The 20,067-nt window shown below is 35.3% G+C and overlaps 3 protein-coding genes across 3 annotated transcripts; 1 reads left to right on the top strand and 2 right to left on the bottom strand.

Annotated features, from left to right (window-relative positions):
* Positions 1-206: 206 nt before the first annotated feature.
* Positions 207-942, bottom strand: LOC120128838. The gene is made up of 2 exons (XM_039146464.1): positions 592-942; positions 207-500 (listed from the first exon to the last, which is right to left on the bottom strand). Exons 1-2 carry the CDS (start codon positions 898-900, stop codon positions 339-341), a joined length of 471 nt encoding a protein of 156 aa, XP_039002395.1. The 5' UTR covers positions 901-942; the 3' UTR covers positions 207-338.
* Positions 943-4,231: 3,289 nt separating this feature from the next.
* LOC120130179 lies at positions 4,232-4,591 on the top strand. The gene has a single exon (XM_039147488.1). The coding sequence runs from the start codon at positions 4,232-4,234 to the stop codon at positions 4,589-4,591; it is 360 nt and encodes a 119-aa protein (XP_039003419.1).
* A 665-nt stretch (positions 4,592-5,256) lies between these two features.
* LOC120129395 (transcription initiation factor IIA large subunit-like) lies at positions 5,257-14,299 on the bottom strand. The gene is made up of 11 exons (XM_039146910.1): positions 13,932-14,299; positions 13,570-13,743; positions 13,327-13,476; positions 13,122-13,179; positions 12,990-13,048; positions 12,633-12,758; positions 6,402-6,554; positions 6,184-6,247; positions 5,923-6,092; positions 5,720-5,803; positions 5,257-5,589 (listed from the first exon to the last, which is right to left on the bottom strand). The coding sequence occupies exons 1-11, from the start codon at positions 14,052-14,054 to the stop codon at positions 5,566-5,568; spliced, it is 1,185 nt and encodes a 394-aa protein (XP_039002841.1). The 5' UTR covers positions 14,055-14,299; the 3' UTR covers positions 5,257-5,565.
* Between the last annotated feature and the right edge of the window lie 5,768 nt (positions 14,300-20,067).

Below are 20,067 nucleotides of genomic sequence, written 5' to 3'. Positions count from 1 at the left end.
TATGTTTTAAAAATCTTTCAAATAAAATTTAAGTCATAAAAACTTGTCAACTCAAATAATTTGAAAGTTTTTGAACCCCTAATTATATCTATCGTATAGTTGTTTTCGTTAAGCAAAATTAAATTAACTGAAAAGGTCACATTAGTGACTAAATATTATATATGTTACAAATTAAGTAACTAAAATAGAAATGTAATAATAATTGAAGGACTAAATAAGGTTGTTTATCTAACAAAAAAAAGGCACGCACAGAAACACAAATATTGTCCGGACAATGTATTGCAGGCAAACTTCAGAAGGGGCAATGAAAATGTAAAGTTTACAAGGAAATTGGTAACCTAAATATCATCATCTTCATCGATCTTTTGACCAAATCCCCTAGGCCCAGCTCTAGCTCTCACCTTCTTCTTTTTCCCATTCTTGTTCTTGGCAGCCTCTTCTTTCTCATACTTGTCCATCTCTCTCTTCTCCAAGAAATCTTGCACTGCTATGTATATAACCTGCAAATCCAGGCACAGCCCTCAGTCCAAAATCACAATTTGATGTTAAATTCATGCAAAAGAAGCTGCACAATTTGAGATGTAAAGTTACCCCAATAGTGAGAATAGTAAGCAAAAAGGCAACAAAGAGAAGAGCCTGAATAACAGTGGAAACGCTTTCATCACCTGTGGTGGACACAATCTGCTGGGAATCTGATGGAAGAACCTCTTCAGGAGTGGCTAAAGTTAACCAGAATTTGCCGCGCTTGTTCTTCTTCTTACGATTATTTGAGTCGTTAAAAGGAATGGGTTTTGGTAATAAGGAGAGAGGAGTGAAGAGTAAAGAGCGATTTTGAAAAAAGTGGGATTTTGATTTGGAAAGGGAAGGTAGAGAAACGGGGATGTTGGAAATTGAAGCCATACCTCATCACAAACTCTGCTCTGCTTTCGTGTTAGCTCCTCCGTGGCCCAAGGCTGCCCCTCCACCGGGTTTTAGAGATAGAATGGAAGGCATTTGGGCTGATGCAAGTTTCGGGCTTCACCATTCTCCATATGACTCTGGCTGTTATAGGCTTCACTTCAATCCTAATATGCCCAATTTGAGTTTTTTGGTTTAACTGTCCATCACTCTTTTCTCTCCCTACATTAGGGATGGACACGGTACATGAACCGACGGGTTTCAAATCAATCAGTTTGAATCAGATTTTTTTTAAAGTTTAAGTTTAGATTGGGACGATTTGTATTTTTCAGAGAATATGTTGAATTGAATTTGGATTTAAAGTGAAAAATATGACTGATCATACCCAAAAATAATGTAAATTTACTTTATACATTTAGAGATAATAGTAATAATAATCCTATATATATTATTTTTTCAATTAGATCTTTATTTTTATTGAATAAAAATAATAATTTTTATAAATATATTTATTTAGGGCCAGAACGAGTTGAATTTGGGTTTTATCTAAAAAATTAGGTCGAATTAGAATCGGATGAAGCCACCCCTAAACTCGAGTCAGCTTGATTTTCATATGGAAGATCAAAATAGCACCATCACACAATTGAATCCAACCTAAGCACATACAATTTTGGATACAAACCAACAACCGAAAAACAAGGTACCCTGAGCAGAATGACTAGAAACAACCCAAGCAATTCACCACAAATTGTGACAGACAAAAACACATTCCAATTAACCAGCAACACCAAATAAACATCACAACCAAGCTACATACAATTAGCTAAAACTACGCCAAATAGACACATCGAGCGACGCAGGTCTGATAGAATAGCCTGAAACTCAGAAACTTGGATGAACGGCTAACAACAAAACTCACCTTGATCAAACTGAAGTCACATGCCCTGAGAAAGAACTGCGAACATCTCACACACTAAGACCATCAATGAGCCAACGATTGAGACTCCTAATTCCACTCCTAGCCAATCAGGAAACCCAAACCAAAAGGAGAAGTAAAATCATCATAAGAGCAGCACGACCATAAAACTCTCCTGCTAGACTTAACCAAGCGTTTAAAAAAATGAAACTTGAATCAAATCCTCTACGAAACCGTAGCAATAGCATTGGGACACCTTACTAATTCTGATGGCAAAGGACAAGAAAATGGCCAATTGAATTTACATCATAGACCAATATTAAACAAAGCAGTACTATAAATTAGATCTTCACACCAAGTCTTTTTGTTAAAAATCACTTCATTTCTATACAATAATATTGCCCAAACAAAACCAAAAAACCTACATGCCAAATTTGCTTACCCTTACGATTCGATAACAAAGTCACCCACGCTGTAAGTAAAAGATTTGATGTCACCTGGGCAAACAAAACAGATATTCCAATCGGAGGCCCATATTTGCCAAATTCTGCAAGCCACATCACATTGACAAAATAAATGATTTGAAGTTTCAGGAACTTTTTTGCGTAGTACACAATGGACAGAATCTACATTGCCCATTGCACGTTTAACAGCTCAACGAATCCTCTGTCGAGCAGCTCTCCAAACAGATGCCACTACTTTTAAGGGGACTAAATTCGTCTAAACTAGGTTCCAAAATTTATCCTGCATAGAAGCTCCTTGGATAATAGAACCACAGGAAGATCTAGGGGAGTACAACCCATTTGAGGAGCCTACCCACCTCAATTTATCCGATTCAAAGCTTCTCCTGGCTGCTCTATCAATCGTGTTCATGAAACTATCCCAAATGCTTAACTCCCACTCGAAGATAACTCTCCTGATTTCAATATTTCAAACCCAGAGACCATTGATCTTAGAACCGAAGTCGGAGACCTTCCTAGATTTTCTAATTACCACAGCATAAATTCTAGGAAAAGCCAACTTTAGAGACAGAAACTCAGTCCAAAAATCTTCCCAAAAATTTGTGCGACTACCATCACGCAAGGCAACTCTTAGGTCCTTAGAGAATGGGTCATTTTGGTTTGATAAAGGCTGCTCTATGTTTCTCCAAACCCACGAAGGTTTCATTGAAGAAAAATATTTTGGGAGTAGATCATTACGATCAAAACCCCATTTTGCAACCACCATTTCCCTCCAAAAGCTTCAGCGTCACAACAGAACCTCTAAATCCACTTATTTAATAGCGACCTATTCTTTAGCCTTCAATCGTAAATTCCAAGACCTTGATTTCTCGGCTTGCATAAGCTGTCTCATTTGACCCAGTGAATGCCCTTACCGTTACAGGAGCCCCACAACAATTTAGCGGTGAGTTTGTTTAGTTTGGCAGCCACCGAAGCCGACAATTGGAAAAGAGATGGGTAATAGACTTGGAATAATATTTAAATAAGGGTATATTATGTATTTATTGCATACACTATTCATTTTAGTCCGTTTTAGTATCTAATCTTTTAATTATTTCAAAATCATATCTAATGTTTAGTTTTCATTTTATTTTAGTATCCACCGTTAAAAACTTAACGCGTTTAGTACATAAATTATCAATTTTTGACTATTTTAGTATCTAATTTCAAAGCTTAACATTAAATTTTGAACGTGGATACTAAACTAAAGTTTTTAGTGACAATATATTGAAACGAATCAAAAACTAAAATTTTAGGTCTGGTTTTTAAAAGATTGAAAGTTTAGGTATTAAAACGGATCAAAATCAATAGTTTATATACTAAACGCTTAATTTACCCATTTAATAAAATGATCAAAATTTATTTTTTTTAAATTTATTGATAAGAAATAAACACTTATAAAACGGAAGTGATAATTTATCATAAAATTATTTACTTTCAATAGGTTAGGTTTGCCATTGACTTAACTAACATTGCAACGATAATTTCTCATTTTCCCCCTCTTAGTTTTATTTCTCTACCAGCTAACCCAACAACCTTTTATGACTCAGTTATGGTTGTTTAAGAGCTGTCTCGGGTTTCCAGCTTCACAAAATCTCTGATCCAACGGATGAAGACAATGTTTTTCTCCCTAAAATGGAACAATAATCATGTTTTTTGTGTTTTACTTGGAGAAATTCAAGTGTCGTGAGAAAATAGCCTCACAAATAACTGTTGTTGAAAATTTATCATTCCATAACGACTTTTTATCCCTATTTTTCCGTTTTCCAAAACAAGGCCTTCATTGTCTCTCTCTCTATTTTTCAACTATTTTTTTTTACTTTAATATGTCTCCTCCCATTGCCATGCATATGCTTAACCATTGATGCAAAGAGAGAGAGAGAGAGAGAAGAGAAAAGAAGACAATTGATTTCAAGAAATGGAGGAGAGTGGGAACATATTTGAGAGAGGCGTAATTGGGACAAGCAAAACCAAAGTAGGGAAGCCACCCACCAGGCTACAAAAGCATGCCCCTCAATCTCTTAAGCTTGATCAAATGAAAGCTCACGTTGACCAAGCTCGATCTCCGATTCCGCTGCTCACGCCGCTCACCGTATCGCCGAGTCCATTCCCGGAGACGGATGAGTTCATGTTTCCGACACCAAAGGACGTGAATGCTGCTGCGACACCAACATCGTCTGGGCAGAAACAAGCAGTTGGGGCAGGGTTTAATGTGGAGGCTTACACTTTCTTACCTCTGTTTCAAAACAAATGTGTTCTCGTCAATGGTGCAAAATGATGGTATGCTTGTTCTTCTGCGTTGTACAATCATTTCGAACCTTACAACAATCACTTCTGATCGTCATTCTTTCCTCCATTGCATGTTTTTTTGTTTCCATGAAGGCAAGCTTATGTATATTTTATTTTTCTTTCGCTTGTATAACGTTCAATTATGCAATTTTTTAACGTCTTACGATCTTTTCGCTTTAGAAAAACAAGCTGTTTCTATGGAATTACAATTTTTTTTTTATTTGGCTATTGACAAATGTGTGTGTAAACGTTTAGGGTTCAATGAAAAATTAAATGCTTGAATTTATGCTTAAGAGTTGAATGAGATAGGGGCGAGTATTCAATAAATCAAGTCAATTATTTTTAATTATTAGTTAACAATTCCTATTTAAAATTTTCAAGTCAAATCAAATTGTTCAAACTTTTATTTAAATTTAATTATAATATTTATAATATTATAGTATCAATTAATTCTAATTTAAAAGGCCTTTTAAAAATAATATGCATATATATATATATATATATATATATATATATATATATATATATATATATATATATATTTCTTCATATCATACAGAGGGACTCGACTCGAATTCATGAAAGTACAAGTCAAGTTTTCTAACGTCAAATTGAATTAAAAGATTTAAAAAAAAATTAGTGAAGTTGAGATAATAAAGGAAGGCAATGTTTTTCCAAGATGCTAACCAAAATGCCTCAAGCATAACAAGTATAAATGCCATTGAGATAGTTTATAAAACAACATGAAGCAGTCTCCAAGTCATCCATCCTATGGCCGAAATAGCTCTTCCTTTATGTACAATACAACCAGAAGCCAAGTCTTACGGAAGGCCGAAATAGCTCTTCCTCTGTGTACAATACAACCAGAAGCCAAGTCTTACGGAAGGCCGAGAAATTACGAAACACTGAATAACACCCCTTGACTTGCTGCAATATGAAGGCGACCACATTTATCTAACAAAATTAAAAGTCAAATTCGCCAGTTGCCTGCAAAAAAAAATGATAAATAGCAACCGACGCAAAAACTAAGGTTCATAAACAATGGCATTGAAATTATAAAAGTGATGGTACTAAACAGTAAAAAAGAATGTCGAATATCATTCAGTGACAAGCATACCTTATTAAAGAGAATGTCCTTATTGTTTATATGCATGATACCATCCTTCAGCGTGCATTTCCATCGGCTCTTGGTACGAGTCACCTACAAACAAAAGCATATATCATTATCTGTCTATAGGAGACCATCATAACTTGTATAAATACAAATTATGAATAGGTCATGGGAAACGATGATGCATAATGCAAAAATAGGAAAATCACCTTGTCAAATTGGGCCAAAACTAAATGTTGTGTGTTCAGCTCTTCCCCCTGGTCCACATCATCCAAATCATCTTCATCATCATCATCTTCATTCAATGGCTCGTCGTCGTCATCATCCCCTGTGTCATTTTTGGGAACAGGAACAGGAGCAGGAGTTGCAGCCTGAAGGTCTGGCCAGGAAACAAGAAAAGCTGGTCAACCAAAAAAACCAAGGTGCATAGATAAGATGCAATCCTCAGCTCTTCCACCGATTAAAGTTACCATTTGGAGCCGGCGTGTTCACTACATTGTAGTCTTCATTAGCAACTCCATGATAATTGTATATCATCAAGGCAACAGCACAAAGTCTGTCAACTCTCCAATGATAAACACGGGAAACATAGAAAACGGCCCATTCCATACCATATACACAAAATAAAACTAAGTTGCAGAATTACACAAAACAAGATTAGGAATTGATCCAACTATATGATACTTACGTTGGGAGTAGAAAGCATATCTTCATATGGGTCGGGAATTGGTCCATCCAGTTGAGGAATCTTTGTTGATAGCGTGGCCAAGTGTGTTAAGATCTTGTTTTTTGCAGTGGTTGTTGAGTCACATCTATCCAGGATATTACAACCCTTACTTCCCTGAGTTTAGAAATATATGATTATAAGGGTGCGTTTGGTTCACGGAATGTAAGATTACAAGTGGAAATAAAAGATTACCAGGGGAATAAGATTACTGGGAATGTTGTATTTTGTGTTTGGTTGGTTTAGCAGGAATGTAAGATTACCGTGTTTAGTTAAAGGCATAAAAGATTATTGGAATGTATATTTGACCAAATTGTCCTTATTATATATTTGTATAATATTACAAATTGTAAAATATTTATAAATTTTCTTTAAAAAATTAAATTCATAATATTTATATAAATTTTTTTACAAAATTAAAAATATAAAAAAGTTTAATGAAAGGATAAAAAAAATTTTAACCCCTAAACTTCATATAAAATTTTAATTATAGACATTTTTTTTGTAAATCTAAAATAATTTAAGGATAAATTTTTAATTTAACCTTCGTAGAATTTTTATTATTCAATGACAGAAGAATGATATTTTTGAAAAAAAATAAAAATTTAAGGGCATTTTAGTCCAAAACGCCGGTAATGTTACAATACCTAAGGGAAGGGAGGTAATGACATTCCCGGTAATATACCCCAAAAAATCTACTATTGGTAATAAAACATTACCGGGAATGAGATTTCCGGCCAACCAAACATGGGAATGTGGGATTCTCATCCCATGGGAATCCCACAATCCTTGAACCAAACACCCCCCTAAGGGGTGTATAACACATTACAAATTCAATCAAATATCCCAACATTAACTCTGTAGAAACATGCCCTTGTGGTTTAATTATAAAAGAAAACTTTGACTATCGCAATTGTATGTGCTTCGTCTTGGAATGAAAAGATAGATTCTTCGCTAGATGGACAACACTTTGACTATCGCAATATAAGACATTATTTTCTTGTTTCTTGCCCAACTCTTCCAAGAAACTTTGGAGTCAAACCATCTCTTTACTGGCTTCCGTAACAGCGATATATTCTGCTTCAGTTGTGGAGAGAGCAACTATCTTCTGTAGTTGAGAAACCTAACTCACCGCGATTCCTCCTAGAGTATAGACATACCCTATAGTGCTCATTCTGATGTCAACATTTCCGGCTAAATCAGCATCTACATAGCCTGTCAGTATCGTATCTCTACCTTTGAAACAAAGTGTATTGTTTGTGGTACCCCGCAGATATCTGAGGATCCATTTGACTGCTTCCCAGTGTACCTTGCCTGGATTATTCATGTACCTGCTAACAGCTCCCACTGCATGAGCAATATCTGGTCTAGTACAAACCATGGCATACATCAGACTTCCGATTGCTGAGGCATACGGCACCTTCACCATGTGTGCACGTTCTTCCTCCGTATTTGGTGACTGTTCTTTGGAGAGTCTAAAATGAACACCTAAAGGTGTACTTACTGGTTTAACATCTAGCTTGTTGAATCTGGAGAGTACTTTGTTGATGTACTCAATCTGTGATAACATCAAAGTCCCCGACTTTATGTCTCTCTTAATCCTCATCCCTAGAATCTGATTTGCAGTGCTCAGATCTTTCATTGCAAACTGCTTCGACAATTTTTTCTTCAAGTTTATAATCTCTTGCATGTCTGAGCCTGCAACGAGCATGTCATTAACGTACAATAATAAAATAATGAAGTTGTTGTCGAACCTCTTGATATAGCAACAATGATCTGCTTGGCATCTGATAAAACCACTGCTACTCATGAAACTATCGAACTTCTTGTACCACTGTCTAGGAGCTTGTTTTAAACCATACAAGCTCTTCTTCAACCTGCATATCAGGTTTTTCTTGTCTGCCTTTATGAAGCGTTTTGGTTGTCTCATATAGATTTCTTTCTCCAAAACACCATGAAGGAAAGCTGTCTTCAAATCTAACTGCTCAAGATGTAGATTCTCTGCAGCTACAATTTTCAACACCAGTCTGATTGTAAACAGTTTCACGACTGGAGAGAATTTCATTGTAGTCAATACATTTTTTTTGCTGAAAACCTTTGACAACCAATCTTGCTTTGTAATGTTTGCTCCTATCGTGTTCTTCTTTGATCCTGTAAATCCACTTGTAATGGAGCACTTTCTTGCCCAGTGATAATTCAGCTAATTTCCACGTCTGATTTGACATAAGCGAGTCTATCTCATCTTTTATGGAAGACTCTCACTTGACTAAATCCTCCACCTGCATTGCTTTATCATAGCACTCTGGTTCACCATTGTCAGTCAGCAACAAGTAATGCAAAGAAGGCGAATAACGTTGGGTTAGTTTAGGAATTCTGGAGGAGCGTCTCAGTTCTGGTGTGTTTGGTTCTTCTTGAATTGCTTCAGGATTGATCTGAACATAATTTCCAGAAATCTCCTCGAACTCAGCAAATTCTTTTGTTTCAGCTTCGGTATTGGAGCTACTTGATTCTATGGTTAACATGTCTTTGTACATCACATTCTCATTGAAAATGACATCTCTGCTTCTGATGATCTTCCGATTTTCGTAATCCCAAAATCGGTAACCGAACTCATCACCACCATAACCAGCAAAGACACATTTGTTGGACTTGGCATCAAGTTTACTTCTTTCAGCAGAATCTATGTGTACATAAGAAATACAACCAAACACTATTAAGTGCGAAAGGTTTATTTCTTTCTTGCTCCAAACTTCCTCTGGTATTCTGTCAATCCAAAGGAACTGAGGGCACACAGTTGATCAGGTAAGCTACAGTGTTGATAGCTTTAGCCCATAGAAATTTGAGCAATCCACATGTATCCTCATGCTTCTGGAACGTTCATTCAGAGTTCTGTTCATTCGATCTGTTGCGCCATTCTGTTGCGATGTCATGAGAATTATTGTCTCCATCTTGACCACATTGTTTGCGCAAAAATCTATGAATCTACTATTTTTGTATTCTCCTCAATTATCAGATCTCAACCGTTTGACTTTCAAACCAATCTCATTTTCTATCATGGCCTTCCATTTTCTGAAGGTATCAAAGACTTCTGATTTCTTCTTCAGAAAATAAACCCACACCTTCCTCGTAGAATCATAGATGAAGGTGACATAATATAATGAGCCTATAAGATATGGAACTGGAGATGGTCCCCATACATCAGTATGAACCAACTTTAACCTTTCTGCCTTGGGTGTCTTGCCAATCTTTGCAAAGCGGACTTTCTTTTGTTTACCAAAGATGCAATCCTCGCATAGTCCGACATCTACATTCTTTAGATCCGACAGCTTCCCTTTTGACAAAAGTGTCTTCATCCCTTTCTCGCTCATATGGCCAAGCCTTTGGTGCCATAGGTTTGATTTTCCATCAGCATCTGCTACTGCAATGATATTCTCTAAATTAGAGGTTACATATAGAGTATCAGTCTTCTAACCACGAGCAATGACTAGTGCTCCTTTGGTTATCTTCCATTCACAGCTTGAAAATGATGTACAATATCCTTCTCCATCAAGTTGTCCAACAGATATCAGATTTCTTTTGAGGCCAGGAATATGTCTCACTCCTGTCAGCTTCCAAGTGGTCTAGTTTGGCAACTTTAATCGGATGTCACCTTTTTCGACGATCTTCAAGGTTTCATCATCAACTAGATGAACCTTCCCAAAATCACCACTGACATAGTTCTCCATGATTTCTCGGCATGAGGTAAAGTGAAAAGATGCCCCTAATCCAAGATATATGATTCAATCGGACTGTTGATATTTAGAATTATGAAATCACCTGTCTCCTCTGTCACGTTAGTAGATTCCTGTGAGCCGGTATTTTTCTTCAGTGCTCGACAATCTCTTTTAAAGTGACCCTTCTTGCCGCAGTTATAACAGGTAAAATCTTTCTTTTCCGTTCTTGATTTTCCTCTTATGGATTTAGATATGTCACGATTTGAATTTCTTTCTGAAGTTCTCCCTCCGGACTCTGTGTGCAAGACTGAGGAGGTTGATGCTTCACCCGATTCTCTCTGTCGAATTTCTTCGCTTAGTACCAGATCCCGAACATCGTCGCATTTCAATTTACTATTTCCCGACGAGCTGCTAACTGCTATAACAGTAGCATTCCAACTGTCTGGTAGAGATGATAAGAGAATTAAAGCTCGAACTTCATCATCGAATTCAATTTCCACGGAACTCAACTGAGTTGTAATTGTGTTGAGTTCATTTAAGTGTTGAGCCACTGATGCCTCTTCCGTCATCCGCAAATTGAATAATCGTCTCATCAAATGAACTTTGTTTGAGGTCGATGGCTTCTCATACATATTGGAGAGAGCCGCCATAAGACCTGTCGTGGTCTTTTCCTTTGCTATGTTGAAAACAACATTTCGGGACAACGTCAGTCGGATAACTCCGAGAGCTTATCTGTCGAGAAGAGAATAACCCAATCTTCATTCTTCATGCCCTCTGGTTGCTTTACTAAGAGAGATTGATATAGATTTTTCTGGTACAGAAAATCTTCAATCTGCATCTTCGAAAAGCCAAAGTCTGCACCATCTAACTTCTCAATTTTCACTTTCCTTTCGTCTACAGCCATCGCTCCCACTCGAATCTGGCTTCGTTTGGATCGTTTCTAACAATTCTTGCGAACCACCGTGTATTAGAACATCTCCATCGACAAATTCGTATCGCTGACAAAATTTTTACTATTCACGAAATTTACCATTCACGTGAATAGTAATGAATAGTAATCTCGCAAAAAAATTGACAAAATTCCCAACCAAAAGCTCTAATACTAGTTGTTAGGAAATAACCGAGTACGAGTAATTTTCCTGTAACTAGATGAGTGAGAATTCAAAATAAAAGCAGCAAAATAATACCCGAAATTGATAACGGAGTTCAGCCAATTGTGATTACGTATTCGGACTACTACAAATGTTTTACTAAGAAAGAATTTATAGGTATTTACAAAACATTTACTACTCACAAGAAACTCTCTAGTATTGGGAGAAAGAAATGATTTGGAATGATTTTGAAGTTAAATGAATTAGGGTATTTATAGTTGAAGCTTAGGGACTAATCTTTAAAAATACCCTAAAGTGCAATGACTAAAGTGCACTTTACCCAGTACCATTTTCAACACAATTATGCAACCACCTTAGACTATTATAACAGCCGGCTGCTAGCCCAATTTACTTGACTTTACAACAACCATAACAGATGAAACGACTTAGGCTAACAGGTATAGGGAATTCTTATAAAAGACCTCTTATCACACTGATCTTCAAGTGCTTTCATGTATGTCTGCAAAGACCTTTAACCTTTGTGAACATTCTCTCAACTATACTCAACAGTACATTATTTGACTTTTTAGAATATTCTTTCCTGATTCATAACTAACCTTAAACATGTACCTAAACATAAGACCACCATAACTCTGATACAACCCATTCCAGGATGGTGAGATTGATCTCCTATGTCAAGTACTAGTAATCAACTTATCGATCCGTTAGTTTCCATTTAAATAGAAGAAACTAATCACTTTCCTACCAAATATCAAAGGAATATGAAGCCGTCACGAAGGAGAATGTTATGGAAGGCTTTTTTGGTTAAATATTCCTACTTGGAAAGTATTTTATTGCAATAAAAAAAGTCCTTAATTTTAGTGTCTTATTTACAAGAACAAAGTCCTTAATTTTAGTTTCTCACTTTACAAGAATAAAACCTATGTAACCTCTTTTAAGAGGACGACTTGTAGTAATAAATTAAGACATATCATTCCTATTTATAGAGATTTAAGACTCTTTGATGAGTTTCCTATATTAATAACCTGAGATTCTTCCATCTGTCAACAGTTTATCAAGGGATGTTAGATTAATAAGTTGTAAAGCTCTCAACTGCATAAGACCCGCAGCAGTCATAACTGCCAATCGCTCTTAGAAAGCATGTAACTACCGCAATTCCAAGTTCCTATATCAAATCAACAGTTTGAATTACCATGATATTATTTTTATTAGGCTTCAACTACATAGATCCAAGAATCCTTGTTCTTGCCCTGGAGGAAACTAAAAGAAAAGAAAAGGGTTCTACATCTTTCTGGGAAAGAAAGGAAAATCCATGATCAACAAACAACATCAACCATGATAGATAGACGCAAAATAAGAAGACAACTAACCTCTGCATTTGCAACTTCAGATGTATAATCTCCAGCTCCATCTTGTTGGGGTATGTATCTGCCATTTTGATATTGTGTAGCAAAATCGTCACGTTTTCTCTTTCCAGAAGACATCATAAAGGAGTCCTGGAATTTTATCCATTATTAAAATCAATCACCAATTTAGGTAATATCAGTTTGTTTCCATGAGATCAAGGATTACTGAAGGAAAAATATCCCCAAAGATTCAAAGCATTGGGATATAAAATCCTTTCTCCATGACCCATGAGGTTTCCTCAAACCAACGAAAAAAGAAAAGGAAAAAAATACATCATTATGTGGTTTTAAATTTTTAATATTAGTCATAACAGGAGTTACCTGTGTCATGGATTGATGAGATGTTCCTCTATCCACTTCCTCCTTCCCTTCCACATAAGCTACAAGAAAATAGGTTGAATATTAACAAGAAATAGCGGTTAAAACATATTGCCAATTTAATGCCATACTAACCGACATTGACATCAACACTTAGTGGAGTCCTTTGATTAGGCCAAGGAGAAGGAGATTGCTGCAGAAAGAATAAAAGAAGAAAAAATATCAGTAAAATATACACAACAACCCGACACAGGTTAGTTCCTTGTGGCGAGTAGAAAATTGCAACAACCAGAACACGCTGCTGCCTAAAGGGAAGTTGCACAAACAAAGCACTGCTTACCATATATGGGTTTGGCCTTCCACCTTTTACATCAGTATCACTGCTATCATTCACGGGAGTAGGATAATCACTACTTCCAGTAGGGATGTTATACATAGAACCATCTGCACTTCCCGGCAATGGAGTAGGAACAGGCGTTTGCAATGGAGTCTAGGCAATTAAAAGCCCACATAAAAAAATCACAGAACAAAAACATCCACTACAATTCCTAAATTCAAAATAATTGAATCAGAACTAAATTACCGGAGGGAAAAGCATATCAGCTGTAGGAGTTTCGTACTCCTCTGTCCCTTCATAAGGAACATTAAGATCGTGCACAGGAGTAATTCCGCTACCGGGAATAGGCTGTTTCTGGCCAGAAGACCTGTCTATCGGACCCAGTATTACTCCCGCTCGCATCATCTTCGTTTCCCAAATCTAAAACCCAATGTCGCAAGCATTCAATTCAACTACATCAGTTTCATAGCAATAACATAATCTAAAACCCTAGCAATTTAATCAGTTCAAACACAGACCCAAAATGTTTTTCCCCTAATATAAATAAATCAAACCCTAAAAACTCAAAAGAACATAAGTAAAAGGGAAATAAGAGAAGGATATCTTACTACTTGGAGTTCGTTGAGGACGGCGTCACCAGGTCCACCGTTGTTGATGAACTCATCACGAACCTTGTTGATGACGTCCTCGATGACGTGGATGTAAAACGAACTCGTTGTGGACGAGGCCATTCCCCCCGAATATTCTTCTATCTAAAGCTCCTCCTCCCCCCCCCCCTCTTCCTCCTCGGATTTTTCTTTGACTTATTCCATTTAAAGAAATGAATGTCAGATTTATATGGGAAATTTCTAGGAGAAAAGGGAGAGGAGCATCGGATCCGTCGGATCGGGTGGGATTAGAGGAGAGAAGTTCGGGATTTAAAGAATCGGAGCTGAGAAAGAGAGAAGAAAAGAGAGAGAGAGGAGCGGACGAGAAAAGCAGAATAAAGAGTACAATATAAATAGGTTTGCATCCGATTATAAGGACCGACACCACGTGGGGTTAATCTCAACACCTCTTTCATGGCTTCTCTGCTTGCATCTCGTTATATTGTTTAGGGGTTAGGTAAATTTAATTCAACTCCATTCGAAAATTTGGTTTTTCTTATTCAATTCGATAAAATTTTAAGTTAATTTTGAGTTATAGAATAGGATTCATCAATTTAAATAACTCAAAACTTTTTAATTCGACTCGACTTGATAGAACGTTCACCCTTAATCTTCTCCTTATGTTTTGTTATTCATTTTGTTATGGGAATATTTCATTTTATATTTTATATGTTACATCTTTGTTTTACGTGACATAAATCGATCATAAAAAAGATTATGTTTTACAAAATGCACATTTCTTGTGTTTATAATTTTTAATTTTTTTATTTAGTTCATTGATTTAAGGTTTAGGTTTGAATAGTTTTTAGGTTAAAAAATTTGACTGGTTATTGAGTATTTTTATTTTTAGGACTTTGTATGATAATGTTATTCAAAGTATGTTGCTGTGTTAAAAGGTGATGGTTTAAAGTTTTAGGTTTTAATTTTACATATGAATTTATGTTATTTAAACATAAAAAGATCTTTGTATATGAAGATACAGACTACTAAGAAAGATTTAATTAAAAATGTTATTATTATAGAAGAAAAATTATAACGATAAGTATTGAAAATTATAGTTTAGAGTTGTGAGATTCTAAAAGAGGATATTTTTCTATAAGGATTACGTTTCTACATTCATATTGTATAGGTTATCTAGTCTTCTCTCTAATATCCATACACTATAAATTTTATCGATTTCAGACGATCTAAAGATTCTCTTCAGGATCATGTAAGATTGTAGGTTAAGTCAAGACATGATTCCATTCTCTTTCATGTATAGTTGAAGGGAACTTATATTCATATATTATGAAGACATGAGAAAGATGGAATGCATCATCTATATATGTCATGTAATCCATCTTGACATGTGAACATGTGGCTCCATCTTGAAAAGAAAACAATTAAAGATGAATTGGAATTCAATGATGAGAAGATATTTAGATAAGGTAAATCACATAATTTAGTTCATGATTTCATCATTAATTTTAACTTAAGATTATCTAAATTCTTTTTGAATAGGTTGGTTATAGTTACTCGGAATATCCTAATAGCCTACTCTCTTTTTAGTTAATCGATAATCAAAGAGACACTTCAACAATTATATCCCTTTTGATTAGATAATCTCATAGAGACGCTTCTAGAATTTAATCTTATCAATAACATTATGAATTAAAAGAGACCAAATCCTAGTTAACCAACTCTGTAACAACCCAAAAATTTGAGTCAACATTCAAGCATTTTGACCTGGGATTTAGTTGAATAAATTAATCAGAGTATGAAAGTTAAATGGGTCGAATTCGAGCTTAGTTGGATGAGAAATTAGTTCAATTAGAGGTAAAATGAAAATTTTGAACTTTACTTGAAATGAGAGGGACCCAGAGGGTAATTTGTCTATTGAACAATGTAACATCTTAAAATCCGAGTTAGTAAAATCAAGTCTGCAATCGAATAAAATTTTATATTTTGAGTAAATTGAAATATTTTTTAGTGATAATAAATCATTTTGGAAATCTAAAATATGAGTTTACAAGGTGTAATGTGATTTTTTAAGAAAAGACTGAATTGGATTTTGTTAAAATTCAAAGTTTAATGATTAGATTATCAAAGGATTAAAATTTATAAATCTATAAAACTATTTTTCCAAAATCAAATTTCCTTCATTTTTCAACCAATTTTTTTGCCGTGAACTTCTCTTGCTTTCCTTTAGTTTAATTCAAAATTTAATTAATTTTAATAATTAACTTCTAAATTGATTTAACTATCTTATTTCATCAGATTCATTTTGCATCCAAACACATTTTAATTCAATCATTTTTTTCTCAGTTTTCTCCATCTTCCAATCGAAAATCTTCTCTTCCATTCTTTAATTATTGCTACAAACTCCCCTATTATTTCTCATTAATTCCTTTTTTCTCTCAATCAAAATTTCATACCTTGTCATTAATTAGTCTTATATGTTACATCACCGTTCAAGGGTCATTATAAGTTATTCATAGTAAACATTTTATTTTGTATATTTTAAATACATTAGTGACATGCATATGAGTGATAGAGTAGACACTTAGTATAACTAATTATTTTTAAATTGTATGATCCCCGAGGGCTTTTATTTTGTAAATAGGATGACAAGGTAGAATTTTTATTGGTATGCTTAGTTTACTTTGTGGGCGATCAAATCCTTTTACATATAATACTCATTGGTAACTTAAATGACATGCAACTCATTCATATGTTCATACTTAATTGATATTTTAAATTAACATGTGTTGCAGATAGCTCAAGTATGAATGTTTGACATCATATTTCTAGAAGTACATGCTTGATCCTGTTAAAAGTAAACAAAGAGTATGCTGAAAAGTAATCGTATATTCATATATGAAGTCATAGAGATAATACATTATTTATACAACTCACACTAGCTAAGAAGCAAAGCTAACTGCTATCTAACAAACATAACAAACTCTAACTGCCTAGTCTTCAACACTCCCCCTCAAGTTGGGGATCTAAACACGTTTTTAATACCCAACTTTGAAATTAAATATTCATGTTGCTGTTGCCTCAAGAACTTGGTCATAATGTCAGCCACTTGTATTTTCTCTCGTACAAAGTGGCAGTCAATTTCTATGTGCATTGTCCACTCATGGAAAACTGGATTGGCTGCAATCTGAAGTGTCGCATTGCTGTCACAATAAGTCTCTTATGTTCAATTCATCAAGAAGACCCTTTAACCAAGTTATCTCAGCTGTGACAATAGCTATGGCTCTGTATTCTACTTCAGCCAAGGATTTCGCAATCATTGTAACACCCTAAACCCAAATTGGGCCTAAACTACCACATTGGGCTACCGTGGTAAACCCTGATTTTCAAAACCTTTTCATTTTCCTTTTAAACACACTGAATGGTATCATAAATAAAACATAAATAACTGATATAAAACATTCTACAAAACCAGAGCTCCGTGACACATAATTTAAAACCAAAATAATACAAACTTTGAGTTTCATAAACTGAATACACGAGTAAGGTTCTATGAATATATATACCCACTAAAGCTACAGTACAATACTCTGTCGGAGATACTGGAAGTCCTGCTGTGATGGTGCTCTACGAACTACTCAAGCTACTGATATGCCAACAGAAAACATCCGAAGGTTGAGCTTACAAAGCCCAATAATATAATCGCTAATCTAGAGTAGCATAAGAACTTCATAAACATGAGCATATTGAAGACATGATACTAAGCAGTAGGTACATGCATGACCTAGATCAAGTGCTACCTACTTAAGGCTTTACTACTCTATCACTGAAGTCGGGGTCTCACGCTTCTCTTAATCCTCTACTAAGGGCCTCACAATGAGTACTCCTCTAAAGGGTCTCTAACCTTACTTATTGTACTAATACACATTATCTAAATACAAACCTGAACATACTGTGCATTATCTGAATGCAAATTTGACTAGTATTTGGTCTCACATAGCCATCAGACACTAGTTAACTGAGGGAACCCGGTGTCACATAACACCGGTGCAATTCCCACAAAATATACTAAATGATCTCATGGTTTCACATAGCCATCAGGTAGATCACTGAGGGGAACCCGGTGTCACATAACATCGGTGCAATTCTCGCATTACTAAGGCATTGCTCGGTCTCACATAGCCTTCAAGTCAAGCTTTAATAGATATTATATACAAGACTAATGGGACTATACATACATGATTTAAACAAACAAACATGAGGTAGGTCTAATGGTGTGGTCGGAGGAATTTTATGTGTATCTCGGAACAACACCCCAACCTACCTTGAATACGGAATAGCCTAGGGGTAAGAATAAGATTTTACCTGCATCAAAAGCTTACCTGACTGTACTGAACTGACATAACTACCCATGCATATCTAAGGCCCACAAGTCACATAACACTGATATCGCTAACCCACTCTTCGCTCGGGCCTCGCACACTTACAATACCCTACTGGGGCAACTAAGGTAACATGGGTATACCTTAACATAATTGGACTCACTGAAGTGAATTCATCATCTCACTGCTATCTCGCTCGTTCTCTCATCTAGAATGTTAAACGAAAGCTTATTTATTAACTATGGAATTGGCTTGCCAGTATCTGGCTCGGGTTCATTTTTTAGTAGCAATAATCTATTCAACCTTATCATACTTCCTTTCAGAACCTCTTGATCTAAAAATGACGACTTACTCTTCTTGAGTTCATTGACATTCTCGAAGCTCATGCTTTTCGCTACCACTGAATCTAATATATTCATCGTACAACTTATCAGACATCTCTTGTAACGATCCTTGATCCCAACTATTCATATATGTCCTCAATTGAAGATATTTCAGCTTATTACGCTTAATATGGTTACACCTTATGTACCCCACTCCTACGAATGTTTTTAGGTATCTTGGTCAATTACGTCCCTCACAAACTAAGTCTTACTATTACGGATTGTGCTTAGCTCGTATGGGCCTTAAACGGGTCAAATCTAACCATCAAAAAGTGAGTATTATAGATACTCTACTTGCAGTATCGATACTCTAGGGTCAAGTATCGATACCCCTATGAGTATTGGTACCAAAAATGTATTATGTTGCAAAAAAATGCCTCAGTATCGATATGGTCACCCTGGGTATCGATACTGTAGGGGAAATATCGATATTTACCTTGGCAGTATCGATATTCCCTTCTAAAATCCTTAATTTTAGCCCTAATTTAACCAATATCGATACTTTGCATCTCAATATTGATACTTAAAACCCTGAAATGGTTTATTTAGGCTCAGTAATAACTCAAAAATCATCCCAAATGACTTGGTTTGGATTCTAAACTTATTCTGAAGCTTTAGTTAGTTGTTTAGGGTCTTAAGGTATCATAAAAATGAATTATTAACACCTAAAACATAATTTGCTTGAGAAACCAAAGATAAACCCTAAAATACTCAAATCAAAAAAATCTTATCAAAGTCTATAAATTTATGAAAACTTAATACTCCAAAGGATTAGAAATACACTACCTTGATGCTAGGGTCTTGAAATGAAGCTCCTTTAACTAGCAACCACTCTCCTCTAGGCTTGGCTGATAAAAACCCCTCTTTTTCTTGTAAAAATAAAACTCAAAACTTGAATCTTCAAAATGATGTTGCTAAGGGGTAATTAGGATGAAAATGAAGTATGAAAAAGGTTTAAGTATTACCTTTGAGCTATCACCTTTGGAGAGGAGAGAGGAAGAAAAATGAGAAGAAAGGAAAAATGAAGAGAATATGGAGATAGAAGAGATAAAAGTCTCAATCTTTCCAAAATAAGAAAATTGTACTAAAAGTCCTTTCTCATATTTATAAAATTCACAAACCTCTTCTTTTATGGCTAATTGGGCCCAAATATAACCCAATTAAACTCAACAACTTAAATTATAAAATTCACAGGGTCCACATACCTATCGGATAAACCTGATACTACTAGTTTAGAATTTGGGGTGTTAGAATCACGTTTTGTTTCTTTAATTTCCAAAAAAAAAACAAAGATCCTCTAATCTTGATGAAAAAACCAGTTATTGATCTTCTTGTCATAGGACAAGAAGCCCAATATGAATCAAAATATGTTAT

Source organism: Hibiscus syriacus, unplaced genomic scaffold (assembly GCF_006381635.1).
Source record: "Hibiscus syriacus cultivar Baekdansim isolate YM2019G1 unplaced genomic scaffold, ASM638163v2 tig00001644_pilon, whole genome shotgun sequence".
Classification (NCBI taxonomy): domain Eukaryota; kingdom Viridiplantae; phylum Streptophyta; class Magnoliopsida; order Malvales; family Malvaceae; genus Hibiscus; species Hibiscus syriacus.
The sequence above is the reverse complement of the archived record's forward strand: the minus strand, read 5'-3'. Positions and strand labels throughout refer to the sequence as shown.